The sequence below is a fragment of the Orcinus orca genome, chromosome 15 (genome assembly GCF_937001465.1).
Source record: "Orcinus orca chromosome 15, mOrcOrc1.1, whole genome shotgun sequence".
Taxonomy (NCBI): Eukaryota; Metazoa; Chordata; class Mammalia; order Artiodactyla; family Delphinidae; genus Orcinus; species Orcinus orca.
In genome coordinates this window covers 64,084,859-64,110,691 of record NC_064573.1, presented here as the reverse complement: position 1 = coordinate 64,110,691, position 25,833 = coordinate 64,084,859, and the positions used below count along the sequence as shown (strand labels likewise).

The window sequence follows — 25,833 nt, the reverse complement described above, 5'->3', positions numbered from 1 at the left end:
TCAGAAACGTCTCCGACTCCAGCTGAGGGCCATCTGCACACCCTCTGGCTAAGTGGACTCAGCGGTTGGGGGGTCAGCCTCAGCGAGGCCACCAAGGCTGGGGGTGCCTGACCGAGCTGCCACCTTTGCCAGGAGGGCCAAGCCCAGGCTGCCCGGTGAGCCTCAGCACAGCCCGAGCCCTGCTCCCATCTACCCAGAGCCCTGTAGAGTCAGCTCTGGAGGAGGGAGAGCAGGGGGGCCCCAGGGAGGTGCCCGGTGGATGATGGCACAGAAGAAAACAGGCCCCTGGCCTTGGTCTAAACACCTCATCTCGAAAGTGGGGACAATGTCCTTGCTGTGAGGGCTTTTAGAGGATCACTATTACTAAACATCCAAAGTACGTCCACTATGTGAGGGCCGGGTGCCACTCCCACAGCCCCCGCCCACCCCCCTCATGCTGCCCCTCGGCCTGGAGTCTCAGGGACCGCAGGCGCACGGGGCACAGCCCAGGACTGCCCTGCTCCCCTGCAGAAGTGGGGCTCGCCTCTTGCTGCCACAGCTTGGCCCGTGGGGTCCATGCCCATGAGGCCCGGAGCTGGAGCTGGTGCTGGTGACTCAGAGGCCTGTGGCTGGGCCGCCCCTCCTCGGCTGCTCCTGACAGCTGCTCCCCAGCCGGGTGGCGGTTTGGCAATCCCAAAACCATCCGGCCAAAGACCCAAACATCATTCCTCACCTCGAGGGCTCCCAGCCGCCTTCCTCAGGAAGGGGAAACATGAAAGTCGCCAAGCCCACGCGGAGGGGAGCCAAACATGTTTTCCTCTTAAACAAGAGCTGGAGCGTGGGTCCTGGAGGCCCCTGTGTTTACATCCCCGTGGCTCTGGGAAGATTCCACCCTAGTGGGTTTGTTCTAAAATAAGAACTGCTTGAACCAGGCACGGAAGGATGGGCCTGGAGCCAGCAGGCCCCATAGGTGTTGCAGGAGACATGCGAGCAGAGCCGCCCTGACGCCCTCAGAATCCCCTCTGAGGGGACTGTGCTTCCCGGGCCTCAAGGCCACCTGGGACCCTGATGTTCCCACGACCTGCGGTGTCCAGGCAGGGAGGCCATGGCTGAGGAGGCAGAGGACCTGGACGTTCATCTTCGATGTGACCTCACTTTTATGACCTCACGAGGTACAAGAGGCCAGCTGAGAAGCATGACTGTGCCCGCTTGGTAGAGGAGAACAAGGCTGCGATGGTGAGCAACCTGCCCACAGCTCCTCAGCTGGGAGGAGGGGGCAAAACTCGACGTTGCCCTCCTGTTTATGATCAACTAACTTTGGATAAGGGGCCAAACCCGCTCAATGGGGACAGAGCAGTCTTTCCAACTAATGGTGCTGGGACAGGAGCCTGGATCAGGCCACTGTTTCTTAGGTATGACACCAAAAGCACAAGCAACAAAAGAAAAAATAGATAAACTGGACATCATCAAAATTTAAAACTTTTGTGGGACTTCCCTTAACCCTTCCAGTGGTTAAGACTTCGCCTTCCAATGCAGTGGGTGCAGGTTCAATCCCTGGTCAGGGAGCTAAAATCCCACATGCCTCTCGCCAAAAAACCAAAACAAAACAGAAGCAATATTGTAATGAATTCAATAAAGACGTTAAAACAATGGTCCACATCAAAAAAAAAAGAATTTTAACTTTTGTGCCTGAAATGACACTGTCATGAAAGTGAAACATAAACCCACAAAAAGGGAGAGAATATTGCAAATCATGTATGTGATAAGGGACCTGTAGCTAGGATATATAATGAACTCTTACAACTAAATAATAAAACCAAATAACCCAATTAAAACACAAAAGACTTGAATAACCTTTCGTCTAAAGAAGATATACACACGTCCAACAGCACATGAAAATATGCTCAACACCATCAGCCATTGGGAAATGCAAATCAAACCACACGGAGATGCCACTAGGGTGGCTAGGATCAAAGTCAGATAACAAAGGCTGGCAAAGATGTGGAGAAACTGGAGCCCTTGGTCTGCTGGAGAGAATGTAAAACCGCGCAGCCGCTTTGAAAACAAGTCTAGTGGTTCCTCCAAACGCTAAACAGAGCTACCACGTGACTCAGTAATTCCACCCCTAGGTACATACCCAAGAGAACTGAAAATAGGTGTTCAAACAAAACCTTGTGCACAAATGTTCACGGTAGCATTACTCTTAACAGCCAAAAGTTAACAAAACCCAAATGACCATCAACTGATGACTGGATAAATAAAGTATGGTCTGTGTATATGATGGAATATTATTCAGCCACAAAAAGGAATGAAGTTCTGATACAGGCTCCACATGGATGAACCCTGAAAACATTATGCTAAGAAGCTGGCCACAAAAAACCATATGTTATATGATTCTATTTACGTTAAGTATTCAGAACAGGCATATCTACAGACGGGAAGTAGATCAGCGGTTGCCCAGGACTGCGGAACTGTGCAAACACACAAAAACTCACTGAGTCGACACTCTAGGTGGTGAACGAAAACAAGCCGGCCAGCCCGGCCATGGGGCCAGCGCAGGGGCTGGAGCCCCAGGACTAACCTCTTCTGGTGGCTCTGGTCAGCCAGTCCACAACGACCCTGGTGCCTCCCAACCCTGAGGCTGTTCCAGTGACAATGCCTCTGTCCCCCACCGGGCACAGCTACCAGGCTCTCTGAGCCTGTCCCCAGCTTCCTCCAGCCGCTCCTGCCCTGGCCACCCGCTGCCTCCTCCCTGGCCCACACCCTCTGGCCTCGGTGGCCAGGCACTCGCACCTCCTCTGCTGGACAGCGCACTGGTTCTCCCCTGTGTCCCCAGCCAGGGCGGAGGGCTGGCCTGGAGGAGGTAGAGGAACTCTGCAGGATGCCACCCCCCTCATAGTCTCGGTGACCGTCTGACACCCTCACACCCTCTGCCCAGCCCTCCCCTGGGGAGCCCTGCCCCCTCGTCACTGACTCTTGTCTCCGTTCCGCTGGTTCCAAGACATCTGTATGTCCTTCTGGTTCAGCTCTATCCTCTAGCAGCCACACGCCCGCGTCCCCCTCATGCTCACTGCCTGCCTCTGCCCACATCAGGCTTGCCCGGCCCGCTGCCTGTTCTCCGCGCTGGTGCCCCAGCTCACTAGCCTGTGACTAGCCTGCTCCACTGTCGCAGAGGAGGGCACCGCGGCCAGACACCAGGCTGGACTCAGTCTGGCGGAGACAGCCAGCACTGGCTCACAGGAATCCAGAGAGCTTCCAACAGGGGTGACGGGGCCCAGAGCTTAAAGTCTCCTTGAGGAGTCATGCGACTCAGCAGCTGCCAGGCTTCGCGTAGCAGAAACCAGGCTGGGGCTCCCCGTCCAGCTCTCTGTGGGCCAGGCAGGCCCTGGCCCCGGAGATGCGGCGAGCCCCTCTCCTTTCCCCAGGCAGAGGCTGGACAGCAGGGAAAGGCTGCTACTGGTCTCCCGGGGAGCTCCCGAGGTGTGGGGAGCGCAAGGGGAGAACGCGGGGTGGGGTCAGGAGACAAAGTTCCAGGCCCCCTGCTAGCCGCAGTCCTGCCCCTGGATGATAAAGCCTGACCCCGCACTCCCCTTCCTGTCCTGCCAGCTCTCCGAGCACCCCGCTGCCCAGCCCAGACCCAGCACACGCGAGCCCACGAAGCCTGGTTGGCTGGGGAAGTGCAGCAGCCCTCCTGATGCCAAAGGAGGCCTGTGGCCGCCTCCAGACCACCAGGCAGGCCGCACGCACCCAGCTGGCTGGGCCAGGCTGCTGTGGAGGGGGCATGCTTACCACAGTCCCCAGTGGGGCGGCCCTGCCTTTGATCCTGAGGATTTGAAAGCTGCATCCTCAGTACCAGAGTCATTCCCACCCACACAACGGAACGTGTTAACTAGCTGCTGAAATGGGAGCACTCCATTCCAGTCCTGACCTGCACCCCCCGGGGACCCCGGGGGCCTGCTCTGGAGCTGCAGGTCGCACTGCCGACAGCCCGGAGCCCCGGCAATCAGAGCAGGAGGGATGCGGCCTCGTGTGTGGACACCCTCCAAGTCCCCCTGCTGCACACCAGTGAGATGTGGGCTCTGACTCAGCATTTGGTGATGAGGGACTCCCAGGACCTCAGGGTTGACTCTAGGAAGCAGGGCCACCCCAGACTGGCCCCAGTCCGGTCGGCCTCAGCTTGCATGCCGTCAGTGGACACACACCGCGACACCGTGAGCAGACCTCCCATGGGATGTGGAGTGTGGGCCTGTACCCACATCTGTGGAGCAGGATCCCCAGTTAGCGGGGCTGCTGGAGGTCATGGGAGGCCACGCATGTTATGTCAGCCGGGACGCCCAGGGCCTGAGGCCCTGCGGGTGTTGGTCATTCCTTCTCTCTTGCTCAGAGCTACAGGAAAACTGAGAAGGCTACCTCGTGGGATTTCTGGGGGAACCAGCTGATACAAACAGACTCATGCGCTCCCTTAGCTGTTCCGTCTCTTCAAGGCTCTTCATCTTTGCTCCTCTGCACCACCTTAAGGGGTGGTCCCTCAGTAATGGCCTCCAAATGTGGACGGTGACAGCTTGACGAGCAGAATAAATCCTAACATCCTATTTTGATGCAGAGATACTCAGCGCCGCCCCCGCTGGCACCCCATCCCGCAGAGGAAAAGGAGCTCAGGGGACAGGGCTGGATGTGACAAACAGTCCTGCTGGTGGGCGAGCTCTGCTATGTGGTTAACGCTCGCCGACTCCTGCCCCGGCCAGGCCCGCACGGCAGGGCCACCAGGAACAGGAAGGCCACATCTATGTCATGAGAAGCCCTGTCCCCCGGTCCACCCCCACCAGCACCCATGACACTGGACCAAATGCTATATTTACACTCCCTACCCCCCCCCCGCCCCGTCCCCAGCAGCCTGAACGCTACTCCCTCTTCCACAGCGGCACCCAGTACGGGTCCAGCCGGCAGGGGCGCCCACCACCTGCTCTCTGACTGAACAAGCAGCCTCTTGACTCCCCTCCAGGGAAGGCAGCATGGAGTAGGCCTTGTTTGAGATTCAGTGCCAGTCCATCAGACAACCCCGACCGAGGAAGGGTCTGGGTGAGTGCAGGGAGGAGGTGGCGTGTGAGGGCGGCAGGGGCTGTTGGCGGCAGAGTGGGTGAGGACAGAGGGGCAGACCCGCCGCCTCCTTAGATCCTCCTCTGTGATGGGGGATGGGAGGAGCCAACAGAGGCCGTTGAGCCCGCAAAGCTGCTCTCGGCCAGACGGCATCATGAGGCTCCAGAAAGTCCCAAAGGCATCACCACACACAGGGGGAAGCCTTGTCCCCAGAATGGTCTGCAGAAGGAGGAGGAGGCACCTGTCCAAGACCTACCTGAAGGCGTAGGTCTTCTGATGCCAGCTCAGCTGTCCCCGGATGCTGTACGCGATGGTGGTGACGAACTCCCCGCCCAGCCCCAGCTCGGAGCACAGCTTCAGGGCAAACTTCTCCGGCGAGTTCTCCTTCTCTGACATGTCCCACTCGAACTGGTCCACCAGGGAGATGTTTCCCACGTGGATGTTCAGCTGGGCCAGAACCAGGAACACGAGTCAGAGCAGGCAGAACTGCATCCCCCCTCCAGGCCCATAAGGAAGTGGGACGGCTGCCCTTATCCCTCTGGCTGCAACTCCCCATCCGCAAACGGGGCTGACCCCACAGACCTCCTGGGCAGCCAGAGAGACTGTGGTTCAGGGCCCGGCACTGTCACCCTCTAGGGAGGGCCCCGGGCACCTGAGTCCCGCCTTGCCCCTGTTCCCACCCCCTCGCTCCCTGCACTGGCCGGTACCCTCTTCTCTGCCCTTCTACCGCACCGCTCTGGACCTTTACAACGTGATAAACACTGGTCACTCATCAGATACTATCCCCGAGCCCTCACCTGAGCCAGCGCCCACCCCCCTGCTCTGTCTCTTCACGGAACATGCCCCGCTCTGAAATCATCTGCTATGTGCGCTCACAGACTCACAGCCCGCATGGCACAGGCAGGGCCTGGGCGTGTGGGGGTGGGGGGCGGCGGGAGCGGAGGCCATGCTGGTTCCTGCGCCTCGCTCCCCAGAGGCATCTGTGAGACGTGCCACCTGCAGCCACAGCCTGTGCCCCAGGAGCTCCCCACCCTGACTTTTCACCCCACAGATGACCTGGGCCTGCTCTGAAACTGGGCATCAGAGACTCACAGGAAGGACAACTCGGGGTCTGGCGGCATTCACTGGGCATCGTGTGGAGACCCCTGCCCCTGCTGTCCAGCCCTCTACCAGCCAAGCAGGCCACGGTGCACCTGCCCCTTCATGCTACTGTCCCCAGGCGCTCAGCTGGGCTTTTAAGATTCGGATCGGGACTCGTCCATGCCTTCAGAGAAATGTGAGGCCCTACCACCTGACCTGTGCATGAAGTCCTGCACGTCTGGGCCCCCTGCACGGCACTCCACTCTGCAGCCGAGGCCCCGCCACTCCCACCTCCAAGCCGCGCCCTTGCTGGGCGACCAAGCAGGTCTGCGGGTGAGAATCGGAAGAGCCGGCCCTTCCCAGCAGGAACCACGTGTCTGGTGAGCCACGTCGGCACAGCAGGACTGGAAAGCGAAGCAGCAGCAGCAGGCAGCCCGTGGACACATGACACGGGACCAAACCGCCCTGCGCACCACTCGGCCTGGCCATGAGGGGTGCCACGCAGACCGGTGCCTGTGTGTGCACTGCGCCGACTGCTCATCAACGCTATCGTTTATTAAGAAATACATACTCCTGCCGACCCAGGAGGCGCACAGGGGACGCACAGTGGGAAAAACAGACACAGAGTCATCTTCATGGGTTGACATCCAGTGCGGGGTTAAATACGTGAATGAGGGGACATCAGAGGTGTAGGTGCTGAGGGGAAGAGGGGGAGGGGCAGAAAGTGCAGTCAGCGGTTAGCCAGGAGCCCCAGGAAGGCCGCCCGGTGGAGGGGGCATTTTAGGAAGAACTGGACAAGCTGAGAGAGAGCAGGGTGGGGCTCCCAGGGGAGGGTCTGGGCAGAGCAGGGCCTGAGGCCTCCACAGAGGATGCAGGAAACTCACAGAATGGGGACTGGGAGCCGTCAGGGGGTGGGGGGTGGTGAGGGGCGGCTGGACTGTGGGGCCAGGCCCCCCGAGCAGGCTCCCCAGCTTCAACCTGTATCACCCACATGCCATTCCCTCCCCCAGAAAGGGCCCACCAGCCCCCCAGAGTCTGACAGCTCCACCCTCAGCTGCACTGAGCCCCACGGCCCTGGAGGGCCAGGTGTCCTGGTCGCGGTGCCAGCCTAGGCTTTTGTTCCACCACTCCGGGAGCACCTGTGAGCGGCCGCCCTGAGCTAAGGCGCTGCTCTGTGAGGAGACATTGGTCAGATGTCATCCTTCACTGTGTCCCAGAAGCACCCGGCTCCTCTGGAGTCTGTGACACATGGGAAACCCTGGATGTGGCCATCAGCGTGCTCGCCTACCAGGTGGCACGCTCCCCCAAGGTCACAGTGCCCACGAGGCTCTGCCTCCCCGGCAGCAGGCCTTCCCTGACCAGCTGTGTCCGGCCCCAATGCTGGTAGGCCCTCACGACCCCAACCAAGCAGGACCCCGACCTGGGGATGGTCTCCCAGCAGCCTACCAGCCGACACCATCCCATGGGTGGGGATTATAGGTGGGTGTGAGGGCCTGAACGGACCCCACGGCTGAGAGCTGTTTAGTCACCAAGAAAGCCTCTGATCAGGGAGCAGGTGACGGTCCCAGGTGGATTTTCAACTGCCTGACAACTTTCTGTATGGCTGCCCACAAGCCCCATCAGGAAAATAAAAAGATGACACTCAGTTACAAGAAAATGTCAGAGAAGCCAGCTGTCAGACTCACAAGGACCCTCCCTGTGGCTGATCCCACCTATTTGGAACCATGCAGTTGGGTGTAGCCAACTCTGCAAGTCCACGTCCCCACCATGGTTACAGGACAAAGATGCAGCACAGAGCGGAGTAGGGACCACCCTCCAGGGGCCACAGGCTGCGCACAGGAACACAGGTGTTGGTCCCACAGCTGCACCCCACACATCCCCACTGCTTCTCTCCCAGGACGTCCCCCTTCTTTCTCACCCGTGCCCTTTTTCTGCTAGTTGGCCATAATGAGAAACTGAAGCAGGTTAAGAAAAATAAATTCATATTTCTTTTAAAAGAAATTAACTAGCAAGGAGGTTGAATCAGTAATTAAAAACCTCCCTACAAAGAAAAGCCCTGGACCGGATGGCTTTACTGGTGAATCCTACTAAACGTTTAAAGAAGAACTAATACCAATCCTTATCAAATCCTGCCAAAAACAGGATGGACTTGAGGGGGAAGGGTAAGCTGGGACGAAGTGAGAGAGTGCACGGACTTATAAATACAACCACATGTAAAACAGATAGCTAGTGGGAAGCAGCCGCATAGCACAGGGAGATCAGCTCGTTGCTTTGTAACCATCCAGAGGGGTGGCAAGGAGATGCAAGAGGGAGGAGATATGGGGATATATGTATATGTATAGCTTATTCACTTCGTTATAAAGCAGAAACTAACACACCATTGTAAAGCAATTATGCTCCAATAAAGATGTTAAAAAAAAAAAATCCTGCCAAAAAACTGAAGAGCAAGGAACATTTCATAACTCATTGCCTTGATACCAAAGCCAGGCAAAGATACTACAAGAAAGGAAAACTATAGACCAATACTTCTTATGAACATTGATATGAAAATCCTCAACAGACTTCCCTGGTGGCACAGTGGTTAAGAATCCACCTGCCAATGCAAGAGACATGGGTTCGAGCCCAGGTCCGGGAAGATCCCACATGCCACAGAGCAACTAAGCCCATGCGCCACAACTACTGAACCTGTGCTCTAGAGCCCAAGAGCCACAACTACTGAAGCCCGTGAACCCAGAGCCTATGCTCTGCAACAAAGAGAAGCCACCACAATGAGAAGCCCGCACACCGCAATGAAAAGTAGCCCCCACTCGCTGCTACTAGAGAAAGCCCACACGCAGCAAGGAAGACCCAATGCAGCCATAAATAAATTTAAAAAAATAAATTCAACAAAATACTAGCAAAACTGAATTCAACAGCACATTAGAAGAATTACACATCATTATAAATGATACAACAACATAAATCAATTATAAAAAGTGGAATCTATTATGGCAATGCAGGGATGGCTCAATAAGAAAACCGATCAATGCAATAAACCACTTGAACAGAATGAAGGACAAAAACCATATGATCGGGGCTTCCCTGGTGGCGCAGTGGTTGGGAGTCCACCTGCCGATGCAGGGGACATGGGTTCATGCCCCAGTCCAGGAAGATCCCACATGCCACCGAGCAGCTGGGCCCGTGAGCCATGGCCACTGGGCTTGGGCGTCCGGAACCTGTGCTCCGAAACGGGAGAGGCCACAACAGTGAGAGGCCCACGTACCGCAAAAAACAAACAAACCAAAAAAACCCATATCATGTCAACAGATGCAGAAAAAAGCATTTGACAAAATTCAACACGCTTTCATGGTAAAAGCACTCAATAAACTAAGAATAAGTGGAAACTATGTCAACATAAAATTAATACACAAAAAAATCAATGTAAATATCACACTCAATGGTGAAAGAATGGTAACTTTTCCTCTAAGATCAGGAACTAGCCAAGGATACCCACTCTTGCCACTTTTATTCAACATAGCATTGGAATTTCTAGCCAGAGCAATTAGGCAAAAAAAAGAAATAGAAGGTATCCATTTGGAAAGGAAGAAGTAAAGTTATCTCTGTTCCCAGGTGATATGATCTTATTTGTAGAACACCTTAAAGATTCTACCAAAACACTATTAGAATAAATGAATTCAGCAAAGTAGGAGGATACAAAGTCAACACACAAAAATCGGTTGCATTTCTACACACTAACAATGAACAATCTGAAATTAAGAAAAAAATTCCAATTACAATAGCATCAAAAAGACTAAAATATTTAGAAATTAACTTAGCTAAGGAGATGAAAGACTTCTACAATGAAAACTATAAAACACACTGAAGGGACTTCCCTGGTGGCGTAGTGGTTAAGAATCCACCTGCCAATGCAGGGGACACGGGTTCTGAGCCCTGGTCTGGGAAGATCCCACATGCCATGGACCAACTAAGCCCATGTGCCACAACTACTGAGCCTGCACTCTAGAGCCCGTGGGACACAACTACTGAAGCCCATGCACCTACAGCCCGTGCTCCACAACAAAGAGAAGCCACCACAATGAGAAGCCCGCGCACCACAACGAAGAGTAGCCCCCATTCTCACAACTGGAGAAAGCCTGTGTACAGCAGCAAAGGCCCAAGGCAGCCAAAAATAAATAAATAAATAAATAAATAAATTTAAATTTTAAATTAATTAATTAATTTAAATACATGCTGGGGCAACCAGTGGTTGAAAGTCCATCTGCTGATGCAGGGGACGTGGGTTCGTGCCCCGGTCCAGGAAGATCCCACATGCCACGGAGAGGCTAGGCCTGTGAGCCATGGCCGCTGAGCCTGCGCGTCCGGAGCCTGTGCTCCGCAACGGGAGAGGCCACAACGGTGAGAGGCCCGCGTACCGCAAAAAAAAAAAAAAAAAAAAAAACACAAAAATCATGCTGAAGTAAATTAAACACATAAATAAATGGAAAAACATCCCACGTTCATGGATTGGGAGACAATATTATAAAGATGTGAAGATTGCCCAAAGCAGTCTACAAATCCAATGTAATACTTATCAAAATCCCAACAATAGAGGGCTTCCCTGGTGGTGCAGTGGTTGAGAGTCCACCTGCCGATGCAGGGGACACGGGTTTGTGCCCTGGTCCGGGAGGATCCCGTGTGCCATGGAGTGGCTAGGACCGTGAGCCATGGCCGCTGAGCTTGTGCGTCTGGAGCCTGTGCTCCGCAACGGGAGAGGCCACAATAGTGGGAGGCCCACGAACTGCCAAAAAAAAAAAAAAAAAAAATCCCAACAATATTTTTGCAGAAATAGAATAAAATCTATTTTAAAATTCATATGGAGGGACTTCCCCGGCAGATCAGTGGTTAACACTCTGTGCTTCCACTGCAGGGGGCCTGGGTTCGATCTCTGGCTGGGGAACTAAGATCCCACATGCACAGAGTTCGGCCAAGAAAAAAAAAATTCATATGGAATCTAAGAACAAAGGACGTCCAGCCAAAACAATGATGAAAAAGAACAAAACTGGAAGACTCACACTTCCTAATTTCTAAACTTACTGCAAAGCTACAATAATCAAAACAGTGTGGTACCAACATAAAAACAGACAATAGACCAGTGGGACAGCCCATAAATAAACTCTCAAATATGTGGTCAAATGATTTTCAACAAAATTGACAAGACCATTCAATGAGGAAAGGATAGTCTTTTCAACAAATGGTTTTGGGAAAACAGGATATACATATGCAAAAAAAACGAAGCTGGACCCTTACCTAACACCATATGCAAAGATTAACTCAAAATGGATGGAACATATAAATGTAAGAGCTAAATCTATAAAACTCTTAGAAGAACACAGAGTGAAAGCTTTATGACATTGGATTTGGCAATGATTTCTCGGATATGCCACCAACGGCATACACAATAAATGAAAAAATAGACAAACTGGACTTTACCAAAATAAAAAAATTCTATGCATCAAAGGGCACTATCAACAACATAAGAAGGCAACCCACAGAATAGAAGAAAATATTTGCAAATCACTTTATCTGAAAAGGGATTGCTATCTAGAAGACCCAGGGAACCGCTAAAGCTTAACAACAAAAACCTGATTCAAAAACACAAAGGACTTAAGCAGCCTTAGAGGATAAACAAATGGCAAATAAACACATGAAAAGATATTCAAGGTCACTAATCAACAGGGAAATGGGCTTCCCTGGTGGCGCAGTGGTTGAGAGTCCACCTGCGGATGCAGGGAACAGGGGTTTGTGCCCCGGTCCGGGAAGATCCCACATGCCGCGGAGCGGCTCGGCCCGTGAGCCATGGCCACTGATCCTGCGCGTCCGGAGCCTGTGCTCCGCAATGGGAGAGGCTGCAACAGTGAAAGGCCCGAGTACCGTAAAAAAACAAACAGGGAAATGCAAATCAAAACCACAATGAGATATTGCTTCATACCAAGCAGGCTCTGCAGCAGGCAGGCCTGGGCCCAAACCCCAGCTCTACCACTTCTCAGCAGGGCAGTTGGGGGTAGGTGGCCCCACCTCTTCACTTGTAACACAGCATCTTCCCCCAGGATGGTGGAGGTTACTGAGACAGTATGGGGTGTGCTTGGCGCAGCCTGCCCACAGGAAGAGTGTGGCAGTGTGCTCATCTTACTGTAGCCTTCCCTGCTCTACCTGTCAGCTGGCACAACCTCCTTTGTACCACCCAGGCTCTGCTCCACACCTGGCAAGGCCACAGCAGCACCCCAAATGCGCCCAGAATGTGATACCTTACTCAGAAGCCAGCCCACACCTTTCCTGGGATAAGCTGCCTGAAGGACAGCTTTCCAGAAGCCCTGTCCCTCAGCATGAATCCCAGACAGGCTTCTCTTGAAGCCTCCTCGTAGCTTCAGCACCCCATGACCCCCACCAGTACAAGGAAGGCCCTGGTGCAGGGCAGGGAGCTGCCTACCTTGATAATGACACGCTGGTCTGACTGGTCCTCCAGGATGCTGTCTGTGGGGTAGGACTCGATCTGCTGTCTGATGGCGGAGGCGATGGCTGGTACGAACGTCAGTGGGTTCAAATCCAGGTCATCACAGAGAATTTCTGAAAACATCTCAGGGGTCATCAGCTTCTCTGAAATGAGGTGAGAGGTATGAATTGCTGGTGGACTGCAGGGCCTAATGTCACCGTGCTCAGCCCTGACCTCCCCCAGCCTGTCCTCCTCTGCCAACCCACCTGGATGAAGATGAGCATAAAGATGAGGACGATGGATCCTCCCAGACACGGTAAGGAGAGGAAGCACAAGACGAACACCCCGCTTCTGGCCCTCAATCCATACACACACCCCCCCTACACCTCGGGAGGTGGTCAAGACCCTATGTGCTCCCCAACCCCAGGCTCCCCGCTCCCGGGCTTAGGACTGCATGGCTCTGTTAGTTCTAACCAGTGAGCTGTCTGGGGAGGGGGGAAGCAAAGGCACTTCAGAGCTGACGTGCCACTTCCTCCCCTCTTCCAACCCAGGCAACCAGGGAAGCCCACGTGGAGACACAGGGCGAAGATGGCCTCAGAGGAAACCAACGTTGCCAACACCCTGACTCAAGAACTGGGAGGAGATAAAACCTGCTGTTATGCCCCCCAGGCTGTGGGACTTTGTCACCACGGCCTGAGCTAACACAGGTTCCTTCTGGACAAGCCACTTGGAAGCCAGCATCCACTGGAAGACGGAGCAGGTGCATGTCTATCCACCACTTCCTCCACAGTGGAAATCCCCCAGAGATCACCTGGGGCTGCGTGTGGCTTTTTACAACCCCCCCACTGAGTTTCTGACTCTGTGGGCAGCACACGCACTCAACAAGGCGACAGCGTGGGGGTGGGTACGGATCCTGGATCCTGGAGATCCAGGCCTCAGGGGTGAGCTTCATGGGGACTGTCCACTACTGGCTGGACTACAGCAAGGTCCTGTGCAGTCAACTGTTTTCCCCAGACCTGCCCTTTCTCATAACCCAAACTTCAATGACCACGTGCCAAACTGGGATGAGCCACAGAGAAGGGAAAAAAAAGAGTGAATTCCCGGGTTTCCCTGGTGGCGCAGTGGTTTAAGAATCCGCCTGCCAATGCAGGGGACACAGGTTCAAGCCCTGGTCCGGGAGGATCCCACGTGCCGTGGAGCAACTAAGCCTTGCGCCACAACTACTGAGCCTGCGCTCTAGAGCCCGCAAGCCACAACTACTGAGCCTGCATGCTACAACTACTGAGGCCCACACGCCTAGAGCCATGCTCCGCAACAAGATAAGCCACTGCAATGAGAAGCCTGTGCACTGCAACGAAGAGTAGACCCCGCTCTCTGCAACTAGAGAAAGCCCGCACGCAACAATGAAGACCCAATGCAGCCAAAAATAAAAATAAGTAAAATAAATAAATTTATATATATATAAAAAAGGAATGAATTCCCTCACAAGCACTCGGCATGATTCCATCTTCAAGAACGGGGTCTGCTGGGACTTCCCTGATGGTGCGGTGGCTAAGAATCTGCCTGCCAATGCAGAGGACACAGGTTTGAGCCCTGGTCCGGGAAGATCCCACATGTGGCAGAGCAACTAAGCCCGTGCGCCACAACTACTGAGCCTAAGCTCTAGAGCCCATGAGCCAAAACTACTGAGCCTGTGTGCCACAACTACTGAAGCCCACATGCCTAGAGCCCGTGCTCTGCAATGAGAAGCCACCACAATGAGAAGCCCACACACTGCAGTGAAGAGTAGCCCCTGCTCACTGCAACTAGAGAAAGCCCGCACGCAACAAAGAAGGAAGGAAGGGAGGGAGGGAGGGAGGGAGGAAGAAAAGAAAGAAATAACTAAATAAATAAATAGAATGAGGTCTGTTTAACAGACAACTGACCCCACTATTTCACTAGCCCAGAAGAAGAGCTAGAGACCAACCTCCTCACAGCACCATTGTGCCAGACCTGAACACTCAGCCAGCCTACTATTGATAACGCATACATCCAGTTCTGGAGAAGGAGCAGGAAGCTAAGGTGCTCAGGCCAAGCATCCTATGAGTATATTGTGCAGAGGATTTTAAAAGTTAACTTTTTTAGTCTATGATCGTTGTAGATTCAGATGCTGCCTTGATTACTGCAGCTCCACACCAAGTCTTGGGATTAGGAAGACTCATTCCTCCTACTTTCTTCTTTTCCAAAATTGCTTTAGCTACTCTAGTTCCTTTGCCTTTCCATTGAAATTTTAGAACAATTTTGTCTAAATCTACAAAATGTCTTGCTGGGATTTTCAAAGAAATTGCTTATAAACTTGCATATTAAAAGGGAAGAGATATGGAGATATATGTATATGTATAACTGACTCACTTTGTTATAAAGCAGAAACTAACACACCATTGTAAAGCAATTATACTCCAATAAAAATGAAAAAAAAAATAAACTTGCATATTATTTTAGGGAGAATTAACATCTTGAATCTTCTGATCCATGAACATAGTTGTCTGTCCATTTATTCAGATCTCCTTTAATTACTTCCATCAGTGCTTTATAGTTTTCAGCATACAAAATGTTTCCTGAAACAAACTATATGTTTGTAAGATTTACACCTTTTTTCTTAACTGAGTAACTCTAAATAATAACATATTTTTAACTGGACATTTGAGTGTCCACGTGTTCACTGACAGTATATAATGTATAGAAATACAATTGACTTTTGCATGTCTATTTTGGGTCTTGTGACCTTGCTAAGACTCGGTTATTAGTTCTAGCAGGTTTTTTTGGTAGGTCTCTTGAGATTTTCTATGTAGATAATCATGCCATCTACAAATAAAGACAGTTTTATTTCTTCCTTTCTGAAGCGTATATTTTTTATATCATTTTCCTGTCTTATTACTCTGGCTAGTACTGCCAGCACTATGTTGTCTATTCCCAATTTCCTGAGTTTTTATCAAGAACGAGTGCTGGATTTTGTTAAATGCTTTTTTTGTATCAATTGATATAATCAAGGGATTTATTTATCTTTTCTAGTCTGTTAATATGATGGATCACACTGACTGATTTTCAAACAATGAACCAGGTTTGCATTCCAGGATTTGAACCCAAAGCCCACACCGTCCAAATCTACTCCACAGTGCTCTGAATGTCACAATCAGAGTCCAGGGTCCCCCCGATGGGCAGCAGGCAGGAAACAAGACTGTGTGCAAGATGGTGGGTTGGCCACCACATACCGTTCATGTTCCAGGTAAAGGCGTCCCGCAGCTTCTGCCCGTCTATCTCCATGTCCAGTCGGATGGGAACCAGCACCTCGGGCTGGGACGCGTTCTCATGGATCACAGCTGGGTCGTGGTCGTCAAAGCTGGAAGGGAGGCAGCAGCATGCTCAGCAAGGGGGGCTGAGATCCCTGCACCCAAGGCCTCCCTCTCTGCACCACTGGTCACTGTGACCTAACCAGAGGGGAAACCCTGCTTCTTACAGGGACTTGTCCACTATGGGCTGAGGTGGCAGAGACAGTGCCAGCAGGGGTCCACGGACACGTGGGATGGGAGGGGAGATGCTGACTTGGGCAGCAGGACAAGATGGAGATGTCCGAAGTAAGGGAGATTTAAGCCCCAAAGCAGGTAGGACTTTCCCAGGAAACTGTAGGAAAGGAAGGGTACTCCCAAAAGTGGAAGCCCTTGAGCAAAGGCCGAGGGGCAGGAGAGTCAAGAGCTGCTGAGGGAAGGAGGGGTGCAGATGGGGCGGGGGAGCAGTGGCAGGATGCTGGGAAGCCACAGGGGTCCAAGTGCCCACAGTTCTCCATCTCCAGCCTCGACCCCGAGGGAGCCCCAGGAAGACTGAGAGCAAGGCAGTTCTGTGCTCACACCTGTATTTTAGGAAGACGAAGCGGGAAGATATGGGGTGAGGGTGGGCACAGGAAACCCAAGGGTGGAAGACCGAGGGTTGAGAACTGTTCTCAGAGAGCTGGGGGCATAGATGACAAACAAACAAATGAGGAAAACACCCCCCTCTCCCCACCCAGACACGAATGCTCTAGGACAGAGTGGCCATTCTAAAAGGGGAGGACCACTCTGAGAAGTGACATTCAAACAGGGATGGGGAAGGAGAAAAAGGAAGGGGGAGGAGGGAAGGAGGAGGGAGAAAGGGATGAGCCTGCAGATGCTGGCAGGAAGTGAGGGAATAGCGAGGGCAGGAGTGCCTGGGCAGCTGAAGAGCGCTGAGGAGGCCACTGTGCCTGAGGTGAAGGGAGGCAGGAGCCGGGGCCAGAGAGTGGCAGCCACCACCAGGACTCTGTCACGTGGATGCTGGTGTGACGGGGCATCTAGAGGACCTGCCCTGAGTGAAGGGGCACACGCCCAGTGGGGAGCTGGCCAAGGGTGGTCGGATTCTGGACACTTGGAGAGCTGAGCAAGTAGAATTTGTGGAGACTGGCTCTATGCTGTGAGAAGGAGGAAGGGTTCCAGGATTGTGGCCCAGGCACAGGAAGGACGGGATTGCTGTGTCCTGGGCTAGAGAAGCCTGCAGGCAGCCTGTGCTGGAGGTGCCTGGGGCGGCATTCAGAGGACAGCTTAGTGGGCAGGAGCTTGAAAAATGGCCCCCCAGAGACATCTATGTCCTAAGTCTTGGAACCTGTGACTGTCACCTTACAGAGCAAAAAAGGAGAGGAAGCCTTGTCCAAGTGGGCCCTAAATTACATCACAAGTGTCCTCACAAGAAAGAGAGGGAGAGGGAGTTCCCTGGTGGCCTAGTGGTTAGGATTCCAGGTTTTCACTGCGGTGGCCCAGGTTCAATCCCTGGTCAGGGAACTGAGATCCTGCAAGCCACGCGGCACGGCCAGAAAAAAAAAAAGAGAGTGACAGAGAAAGAGAGGGAGATTTCACACACACAGAGGAGGCCATGTGACCAGGGAGGAAGAGACTGGAGTGATGCTGCCACGAGCCAAGGAATGTGGCAGCTGCCAGCAGCTGGAAGGGACCCTGGAGGGAGCAGGGCCTGGCAACACCTTGATTCTGGCCCAGTGAAACTCCCGGCCTCTGGAACTGTGTGAGAATAAACTTGTGTTGCTTCAAGCCACCCAGTTTGTGGCGTTCTGTTCGGGCACCACGGGCAACTAAGCATCGAGTCATGTGGATGGCAGAGAAAAGGTCCAGGGACTGCACCCAGGAACGTTACCTGAGGAGCCGGGGGTGAGCGCAGGCAGAGCCAGGCTGGACCACGCAGAGGCCAGTCATGCTGGACGCTGAGGGAGACCAGCCCCAAGGAGGAGCAGTGCAGAGTTTCTGGGACAGGAGGTCAAAGCAGAGCGTTTTTCTGGGGAGGAGGAAACTAAAACATGCTGGAGGACCTCGGTGGAGTCAGAGAGCGAGGCCCACTCACCACAGCGGGAACGTCCTCTTCTTGTCCCGGCCCATGCGGTTCCTGTTGATGGTGGTGGAGCAGGGCACGGCGTCCAGGTGGTGGGAGCTGTTGGGCAGGGTGGGCACCCACTGGCTGTTCCTCTTAGCCTTCTGTTCCCTGGGAGACATGGAAATACCTCCGCTCAGTCTACGAGCCGAAACTGCCCACCAGGCATCAGGTCGTGGTCAATGCCCACTGCGCCCTTGCTGGGCCCCAGGTCCCAGTGGGGACCTCTGTGCACCCCAGACTCCACGGGTGTCTATTCCCTAGGCTCCCACCAGCACTGCTCCTGGGTTAGGGGAGGTGCAGAGGGGCCCCAGCCCAGTGCCTCAGCCATGACCCAACGTGCTACATGCTGACCCAACGTGCTACAGCCACATGGAAGCACAGTCCCTTCTGCCAGGAGGAGACTGTACAAGAAGGCTGCCCAGTAGAGCAGCCCTGGAGCAAAGGCTTAAATGCTGAGTCACGGTTCATGGGTGGAGGAGAGGAGAGCATTTCAGGAAGAACACAGAGGGCAGCAGGGCTGGAGACACAGAGAGGGTCCTGATTACAGGGGCTGGCGTGCTCTGCAGGAAACGGATGCACTCAGCAGGTGGCTGTGAGTCGCTGGAGGTCTGAAGCAGCCAGAGACTCAGACTGTTATTTTAGACATGCAGTCCAGGCTGAGACAGACTAGGCAACGGCTCTGGCCTCTGGGCCTTCAGACCAGTAGAAGTGAGAAGACACATTGGTAAATACTCTCTAGAAAATGATGCTCAAAGTAATCCAAGGAACCCATGTCCCAAAAGAGCTCACTCTTCTCTCCAAATTACAAGTTGCTTTTACTACTAGGAAAGTACCAAAAGCTGACCGACAGGAGTGGGTGGGCTCCCACATTGCTCTGCGAGCCCCTTCATCACCCTCGGGCCGTGTCCCTAGTAACCTGGGAGCAACGTGAGGGCAGCAACTGTACGTAACTCACCTTTCCATCCCCAACCTCTGTACCATGTCACCTTCATGATTTTCCGTAACCGCATCACTTGAAACAATGGCCTGCCCCCCGCCTTAGTGCTCCCGCCATCTCATGCACCTAAACGCATGTTTTCTTGAAAGCTGAAAGTGTCACGCAGGTATTCTGCACGTCTCGCTCATGTGAGCCAGGTTTTGGGTTGCTGCAGGGTCTACTTACCCACAACACATCGTGTAACCCCAGACTATTTGGGTGTCTGCATCTTCGCTCACACAGCCTTTCCCTGAGGCAGGACACTCAAGGGGCTCCCTAGTTCCCTTTATAATTCACATGCCACCAATAGCATCTCTGTACTTATAATGGTTTTTGTTTACGGTATAAATTATTTCCCTGGGACAAATTCCCAGGGGTGGAATTAATAGATCAGAGACCAACAAAAAACTTTGGGGCCGCAATGCCTGAGGCAGAGCCGCCACGGTGGGCGTGAGTGTGCCCACTCCATGACGCCCTCCCCGGTTCTTTATGTTGCTAGTTATTTTTTTATTCTGCATTTTTAAAATCACACCCAAGAACAAACATCATTCCCTGTGTTTGTTTACTCCTGTGCTTCAGTGTGGATCACACTTTACCTATTTGTCTACATAAAATAGAGGAAATACTTGGGGTATCCAAGTTTTTCTTATAAATCTAAATGAACAAACTCTACAAGGTAGCAACTTCCCAATTTCTCCCGTTTAACTGTTAGTGTAAATGCTCTTTCAAAGGATCTACGTTGATATGTTCAAATCTATTGTTTGTTTTTTTGGTGAGTTGATCTGGGCCGCTAATTGTTCTGACAGATTAGTGAATCCCACTTTCAAAGCATTTCTTAATGACTCTCCAGAACCCAAGACTTGACTTATGTTTCTTAGAAATTCCAAAGTCAGAAAAAACTTCGAAGCCTGGCTAAGACGATCTGTAAACACAGTGGGTAAATTGCTGAAAAGTATTTTGGCTCCAGGGCATGAGAAAAATACCCGTGGGTGTCCCGAGAGCGAGCCGAGCCCGGGGGTGCAGTACCTGAGGTAGGTGGGGGGTTCCGTGCTGATGGATACAGCCTTGTACTTCTCATCGTTGCCATCCAGAATCTCTTCCACCTCGGAGGCTTTTAACAGAGTTACGCTGGTGGCCAGGGTCGTGTATCCATGATCTGCAACCAGAGATGCGGCTGCGGTCACCCTGCGGGAGGGCAGTGAGCAGCAGCAGCCAGGAGATGCAGCGCACTGAGGTCCTCACATGCAGGAGGTGGGAAAGCGGGTGTCAACCTCACTACTGCCCAATGCTGGCCTCTTCCAAAGGGGCGGTCTGGACCCTGGCTTTCTCTAGAGGCCCTCCCGGGTCAGCACTCCCTGGATGGACGGGGACTAACGTGTCCCGGGAGGAGCACTGGCTCCAGGCACAGGGGACGCCCATGGGCAGCTCAGCCCACGGGGCCTCTCGGGGAAAGGAAGGCTCCAGAGTGACACCGCCAGTGGGAAGAGGTCTGACACCGCTGCAGTCCACGACACGAAGCAAGGTGGAGATGAAATGAGGGATGAGAAACATTTTTCTTTTAAAACAAGAGCCCAGAGAGTTGGAAAGAGCTGCTGTACACCAAACAGGAATTCCTGGCCCAGCGCCAGTGGATGCGAGCTGCCCGGGAGCGGGGAGTTCTAGGCAGTTCGACCACAGCTCACCTAGGAAGCCTGGTGGAGAGACAGATGGTTACAGGAAAGAGTCTCCCGAGCGCGAGGCCAAAGAGTCGCCAAGGCTTCCAAGGGGCAAGCGCAGCTGGGGACGCACTGGTTAGTGACTGGCGCTCCACTGGGGCGGAGGGAGGACCAGGGAGGCTTTGGAAAGCGCGGGAGGGAGTGAAAAGTTACAGCAGCGCATAGAAAAGCAGCTCCGGCTCCTGCATTAAAAGAACATGGTAGACGAGACCAACGCAGGGCCTACAGACATACCGGCACGGGACAGACTGTAAAGCGCACATGCACACACGCACGCAAACGGGCACACGCACGCAAACGGGCACACGCACGCAAACGGGCACACGCACGCAAACGGACGACGCGCAGGCACGCAGGCACACGCACACGAGGCCCGGGCCAGCTCCGCCAGGCAACCCTGCCAAAGGGAAGGCAGCTTCGACCAAGCCCAGAGGCACAGGGCCTCTCCCCAGCTCAGAGGTGAGGAGCACCCTCTGCCCGCCCTCCCGGGTCGGGTAGCAGCGCCCCACAGCCCCAAGCGGGACATGCACACGAGCACCAGCGGACCGACTGCCAGAACCAAGTGCCACACGATGGATGTGCGCTGGGAAGCGAAGCGGTGAAAGCCCGAGGGGAGAGGGGGCTGGGGCGGCCCCCCGCCGCCCGGGCGCATGGAGGGTGACGATGGCAACACGCCCGCGGCATATGGTAGAGCATCACAGCATTCCTAAAACGTTTTCAGACCAGTGGTCTTCACAACACCCTCTCCGCCCTGGCCCCGCCCCCTCCACCTACTGCCCGCTGCCAACACCTGACCCTGACCAACCCTAACGGAGGACCACCCGCTCCAGGGGGCCCCCAGGACACTCCGCCACCCTAAGGTCAGGGCTGCCGTGAAGACGCTCCGGAGTGAAAACGTTTTATCTTCATGACATAAGCGAGTGGTTTTGAAACAGGTTTACAAACCCTCGTGAAGACGCACCCTTAGTGTTAGGTTTTGTTTTTTTACCATGTGACGATGCAACTATTTTCTTCCTCTCTTCCACAGTGGCTAGTCGCCTCCAGAGCGAGGGGTATCTCTTGTACAGAGAACCTCGGAACATACGGAGGTAGTTTCCCACCTATGAGCAAAGCGAGAAGGCTCATTATGAGGGTCGCAGCTCCTCGAGGAAGGGGAGGGCCCTGGCTCAGAGGCTCTGCTGGATGAGTGACAGACAAACACACCTCGACTTGGCCCCCAGGCCTCCAGGCGCCAGGCTTCCAGCAGCAGTAAAAATACATTCTGCTGACATCAGGGGTTCAACAGCAGTTCGTATCTGGCCTACATCTGTTCCTCTGGCAGGGGTAATAACATCTGCATCCTGACGACAGGACCAAATTCAGAAAGGCCTGACCAGACACTGGGGAGGCAGGCCCCCCGAGCTCACTAAGCAGCTCGATGTGATTCTGATTTTGGACTAAGGATCTCTGGCACTTTCCAGAAATGCAAGGCCTCTCTGACTTTCTTTTATCTTAAGACTTTGATATTTTTACGATGTAATAAAGACCAAAAAGGTCTTTTAATTTTAGACAGATGCAGGATAATTTCCCCCATGGCCTTTGTTGCTTTGTTTAGTAACAAAACTCAAACCAGAAATACCAAAGGAATTTTCCAAAGAGTTTAAAATGCACTTATCAGCAGTCCTTAGATTGCTATATAAATCATTACTGCCCCAAACAATAGCTTCAGTTTGCCTGTACCAAATACTCGAAGTACGACTTACTTGATGAAAAGAAATCTAGTCCTAAAGTTTTTATAAAGAAACTCCATTGTTTCACTGACTTTTCAAAAACGAACACTTGAGTCACATGGCCAGGGACAGCAGGTGGACTGGGTGCTGGCTCCAGGCATCACTTCCCTTTTCTGGGTCTCCCTGCTTCTCTGTCAGATGTTCATCAGCTGTGAGGTTCACCCACGAAGGACCACTTCTACTACTTTCCCACTTACCTACCCCATTATAGTATATTTTTTTAAAAAGTTTCTCCATTTTTCATGAATCAAAGATTTACATGATGCCCAACCAGGGCTGCCGAACAGTGCAAGAGAAAGTGGCCACAGGGTCACTGGTGCTCCCCACTGCAGGCACAGACCCATGCGAGTTATTTGGCTTGAGTGTGGTTACCGTCCAAGGGTAAACACATAGTTTCCATTAGGTTTTTGAAAAGACACTGACTATAATGCCCCCACTACTACTTTGCAGGTCCTGCAGACCTCCCACACTCCTAGGCCCTTCCCAAGGTCCCTTCAGAACTTAGGAGACCAGGCCTGCCTTCCTGGGTTTTCCCTGAACCAGCCTTTGCCACCTCTGGACCCGGGTTTCCCAAATGGAAAACCAAGGTGTGGTTATGGGGATTTCCTAGGATCCTCTCAGCAGTGACTCTGGCATGGTGACAACGGCTGCCTGCAGATGGCAGGAGAAGGGTGACACGCTCACTGCACCTGTGGATGCTCTCCCAAGGCTGCTACACCCAAGTGTGTGGGGGCGCTGAGGTGTTGCTCTGGCGGGCCCACCTCTCTGAATATGGTGCCTGTTTGCCAAGGGCAAGGGGCCTGGGGGTCATCTACCCAATGCTGTCAGAGGAGCTGCTGCTTATCAGTAGACAGCACTCTGACCCTGAACCCTTCCCAGGCCTCCCAAGGCCTGATGATCGTTAAGCCAGGCCCCAGAAAGCAAACTGCTTCTCCCTTCTCCCATGTGGTCTCTATATACTGTATCTCAGGACAAACGTTCTCACTCAACAGGGCTGAAAGAGAAGACTGCAGTTAGCTGTCTAGAATCTAAAATGTGCTAAGGGGAAGATCTTAGAGACCATCTAGTCTAAGCATCTCATTACATACATGAGAAAAGTGACACACAGGCAGAGCTGGAACCAGGCCTCCTGATGTTCTGCCCACCTGGCTGTGGGCTCCACCTAATAAACGCAAGCTTGATTTTCAAAAGTACCACCGACTCAGGGTCAATGCTAAACTGACTGCTCTTCCTGCCTGTTAGATCAGGTAAAGGTTTCCTTTCTTTTTTTTCCTTAAATTAACTACTAATTTATTTTTGGCTGCACTGGGTCTTCGCTGCTACGTGCAGGCTTTCTCTAGTGGCAGTGAGCAGGGCCTACTCTTCGTTGTGGTGCATGGACTTCTCATTGCGGTGGCTTCTCTTGTTGCAGAGCACAGGCTCTAGGCGCGCGGGCTTCAGTATTTGCAGCACACGAGCTCAGTAATTGTGGCTCGCAGGCTCTAGATCGCAGGCTCAGTAGTTGTGGCTCATGGGCTTAGTTGCTCCGCAGCATGTGGGATATTCCTGGACCAGGGCTCAAACCCAGGTCCCCTGCCCTGGCAGGCGCATTCTTAACCACAGCGCCACCAGGGAAGTCCCAGGTAAAGGTTTCTTTAAACAACCTGTCCATCATCACAAACTGAAACTCCTCCACTGCCTTTGTGCCCACCAGCCAATGAGGACCATTCTGAGCTATGGCAGATGGCAGGCACTGGCTCCTCTCCTCAGCACAGCTAGCTTTGAAGAGTATTTTTGTGATGACATGAAAAATGTGTTGCATCCTGCCCCTTGTGTTTTACAAAAACTGGTGAAAAAAGGAAACACTAAGGTTCTGATGCTACTGAAAACACTGGTCTCATAACTCAATATAACTCAGACAAGTCAGGAATCACAGGGAGTCCTGGAAGCCTCAGTGTGACCATCATGAGGCTTAATTCATTCACACTATGTTCAATTGTGATGGAAAAAAAAACATTGTGGGGGAAAAAAAGAAAAAAAAAAAAGGAATGAAATGTCTAATACTGAAAACTGCTACAAGGAGAAGCAACCGCTGGCATTTGTAACTGCTTTAACTCTCCAAGATCTGCACTTAGCTCATTACATGAGGAAGACACTACTGCTTGGTGTTTGCACATCGAAATTGCATATCCATAATTGAAAAATACATGTGTATGTGCATGTACACACACAGACCTGGGACTGCCAAAAAGCCTAGTTTGAGGCAATCTGGAAAAACTTAATATACTTGGTATAAACTACCAGTGAAGAACCAGTTGTAGGGTTTTCCTAAAGTCAGTCATCCACATGATTCAACAAAGTGCTGAAAAGTCACTTTTAGTTAAGGATTAAAGCATAAGGCTCTTTCCCCTGTACTAACTCAGAGTTAGTTCAAGATATCCGAAGTGTCAAGCGCTTCCGAATTGCTGATAGATCTAACTCGGGGGCTGCGGCCTTAGCCATCCAAAAGCAAGTATCCTCCTCCCAACCTGTTTCCTCACTGGTAATCAAAGGTCAGAACAACTCCCCGCCCACCTCAAAGTTCACGAACACGAAGGGAGTGAGCCCTCACTAAGCCCCGTGTTTCGAACATACGATTTCAGGATCCCAGCTCCAGCAGTGTGGGACAGGTGCGCGTGAGGGGTACAACATCTCCCCCCCACGTGTCGCAAGAGATAACATCCCGTTTCTATGTGTCCGGCTGGAGCAGTGAAACTCAGCGTGGCCCCGTGGCCCCGCAGCCCTGGCAGCCGGGGGAGTCCGCGACTCCGCAACACCGGTGGGTGAACCGAGCGCGGGGCTGGGGCCTGCTCAACCACGCCCCGGTCAAACCGCGCCCCCAGACACAGACAGACCACGCCCCACTGGCCGGCCGCGCACGCGCGCGCCCGCCCGTCCGCCGCGATGAATGGAGACGCGCGTTCTCGGCGCGCAGACCCGCCCCGAGGCTCCCGCGGGGACCAGGCCGGCCCGGGGCCCGAAGAGAGAGGACGCGCCGCGGGCTACCTCAGAGCCGATCATGTAGAACTCGCCGTCGTCTTCCAGCTGGAACTTGACAGGCTTCTGCCCGAAGGTCTTGCTCAGCGCCATCATCATCATTGCGGCGGCAGAGTCGGGCGGCCACGATCGGGCTGCGAGGGTCAGGAGGGCTGAGGCGGGGCCGGGGCGCGCCGAGCCCAGGGAAGCCGAAGCCGGAGGCGAAGGGCTGGCCGAGCCGGGCCAGGTGCTTGCGCCGCCGCCGGGCTCCTCCACCGCCGCAGCAGACGACGACCAGGCCGCACTCAGTGCGCAGGCGCGGGCGTT

At 53.3% G+C, this 25,833-nt stretch overlaps 1 protein-coding gene across 3 annotated transcripts in view; it reads right to left on the bottom strand.

Moving 5' to 3' along the window:
- SMARCB1 (SWI/SNF related, matrix associated, actin dependent regulator of chromatin, subfamily b, member 1) overlaps positions 1 to 25,833 on the bottom strand; it is a 27,033-nt gene extending 1,200 nt beyond the window's left edge. Inside the window, exons 1-7 of one of the 3 annotated variants that reach the window (XM_004276039.3) lie at positions 25,537 to 25,833; positions 21,705 to 21,843; positions 20,055 to 20,184; positions 18,023 to 18,160; positions 15,877 to 16,004; positions 12,623 to 12,789; positions 5,333 to 5,523 (exon numbers count right to left, since the gene is read on the bottom strand). In XM_004276039.3, coding sequence (XP_004276087.1) covers positions 5,333 to 5,523; positions 12,623 to 12,789; positions 15,877 to 16,004; positions 18,023 to 18,160; positions 20,055 to 20,184; positions 21,705 to 21,843; positions 25,537 to 25,629 — 986 coding nt within the window. In that variant the 5' untranslated portion in view covers positions 25,630 to 25,833. Of the gene's footprint in view, positions 1 to 5,332; positions 5,524 to 8,522; positions 10,934 to 12,622; positions 12,790 to 15,876; positions 16,005 to 18,022; positions 18,161 to 20,054; positions 20,185 to 21,704; positions 21,844 to 25,536 lie in introns of those variants that run through there. The other 2 variants (XM_004276040.4, XM_049698490.1) reach the window with 2 other exon arrangements.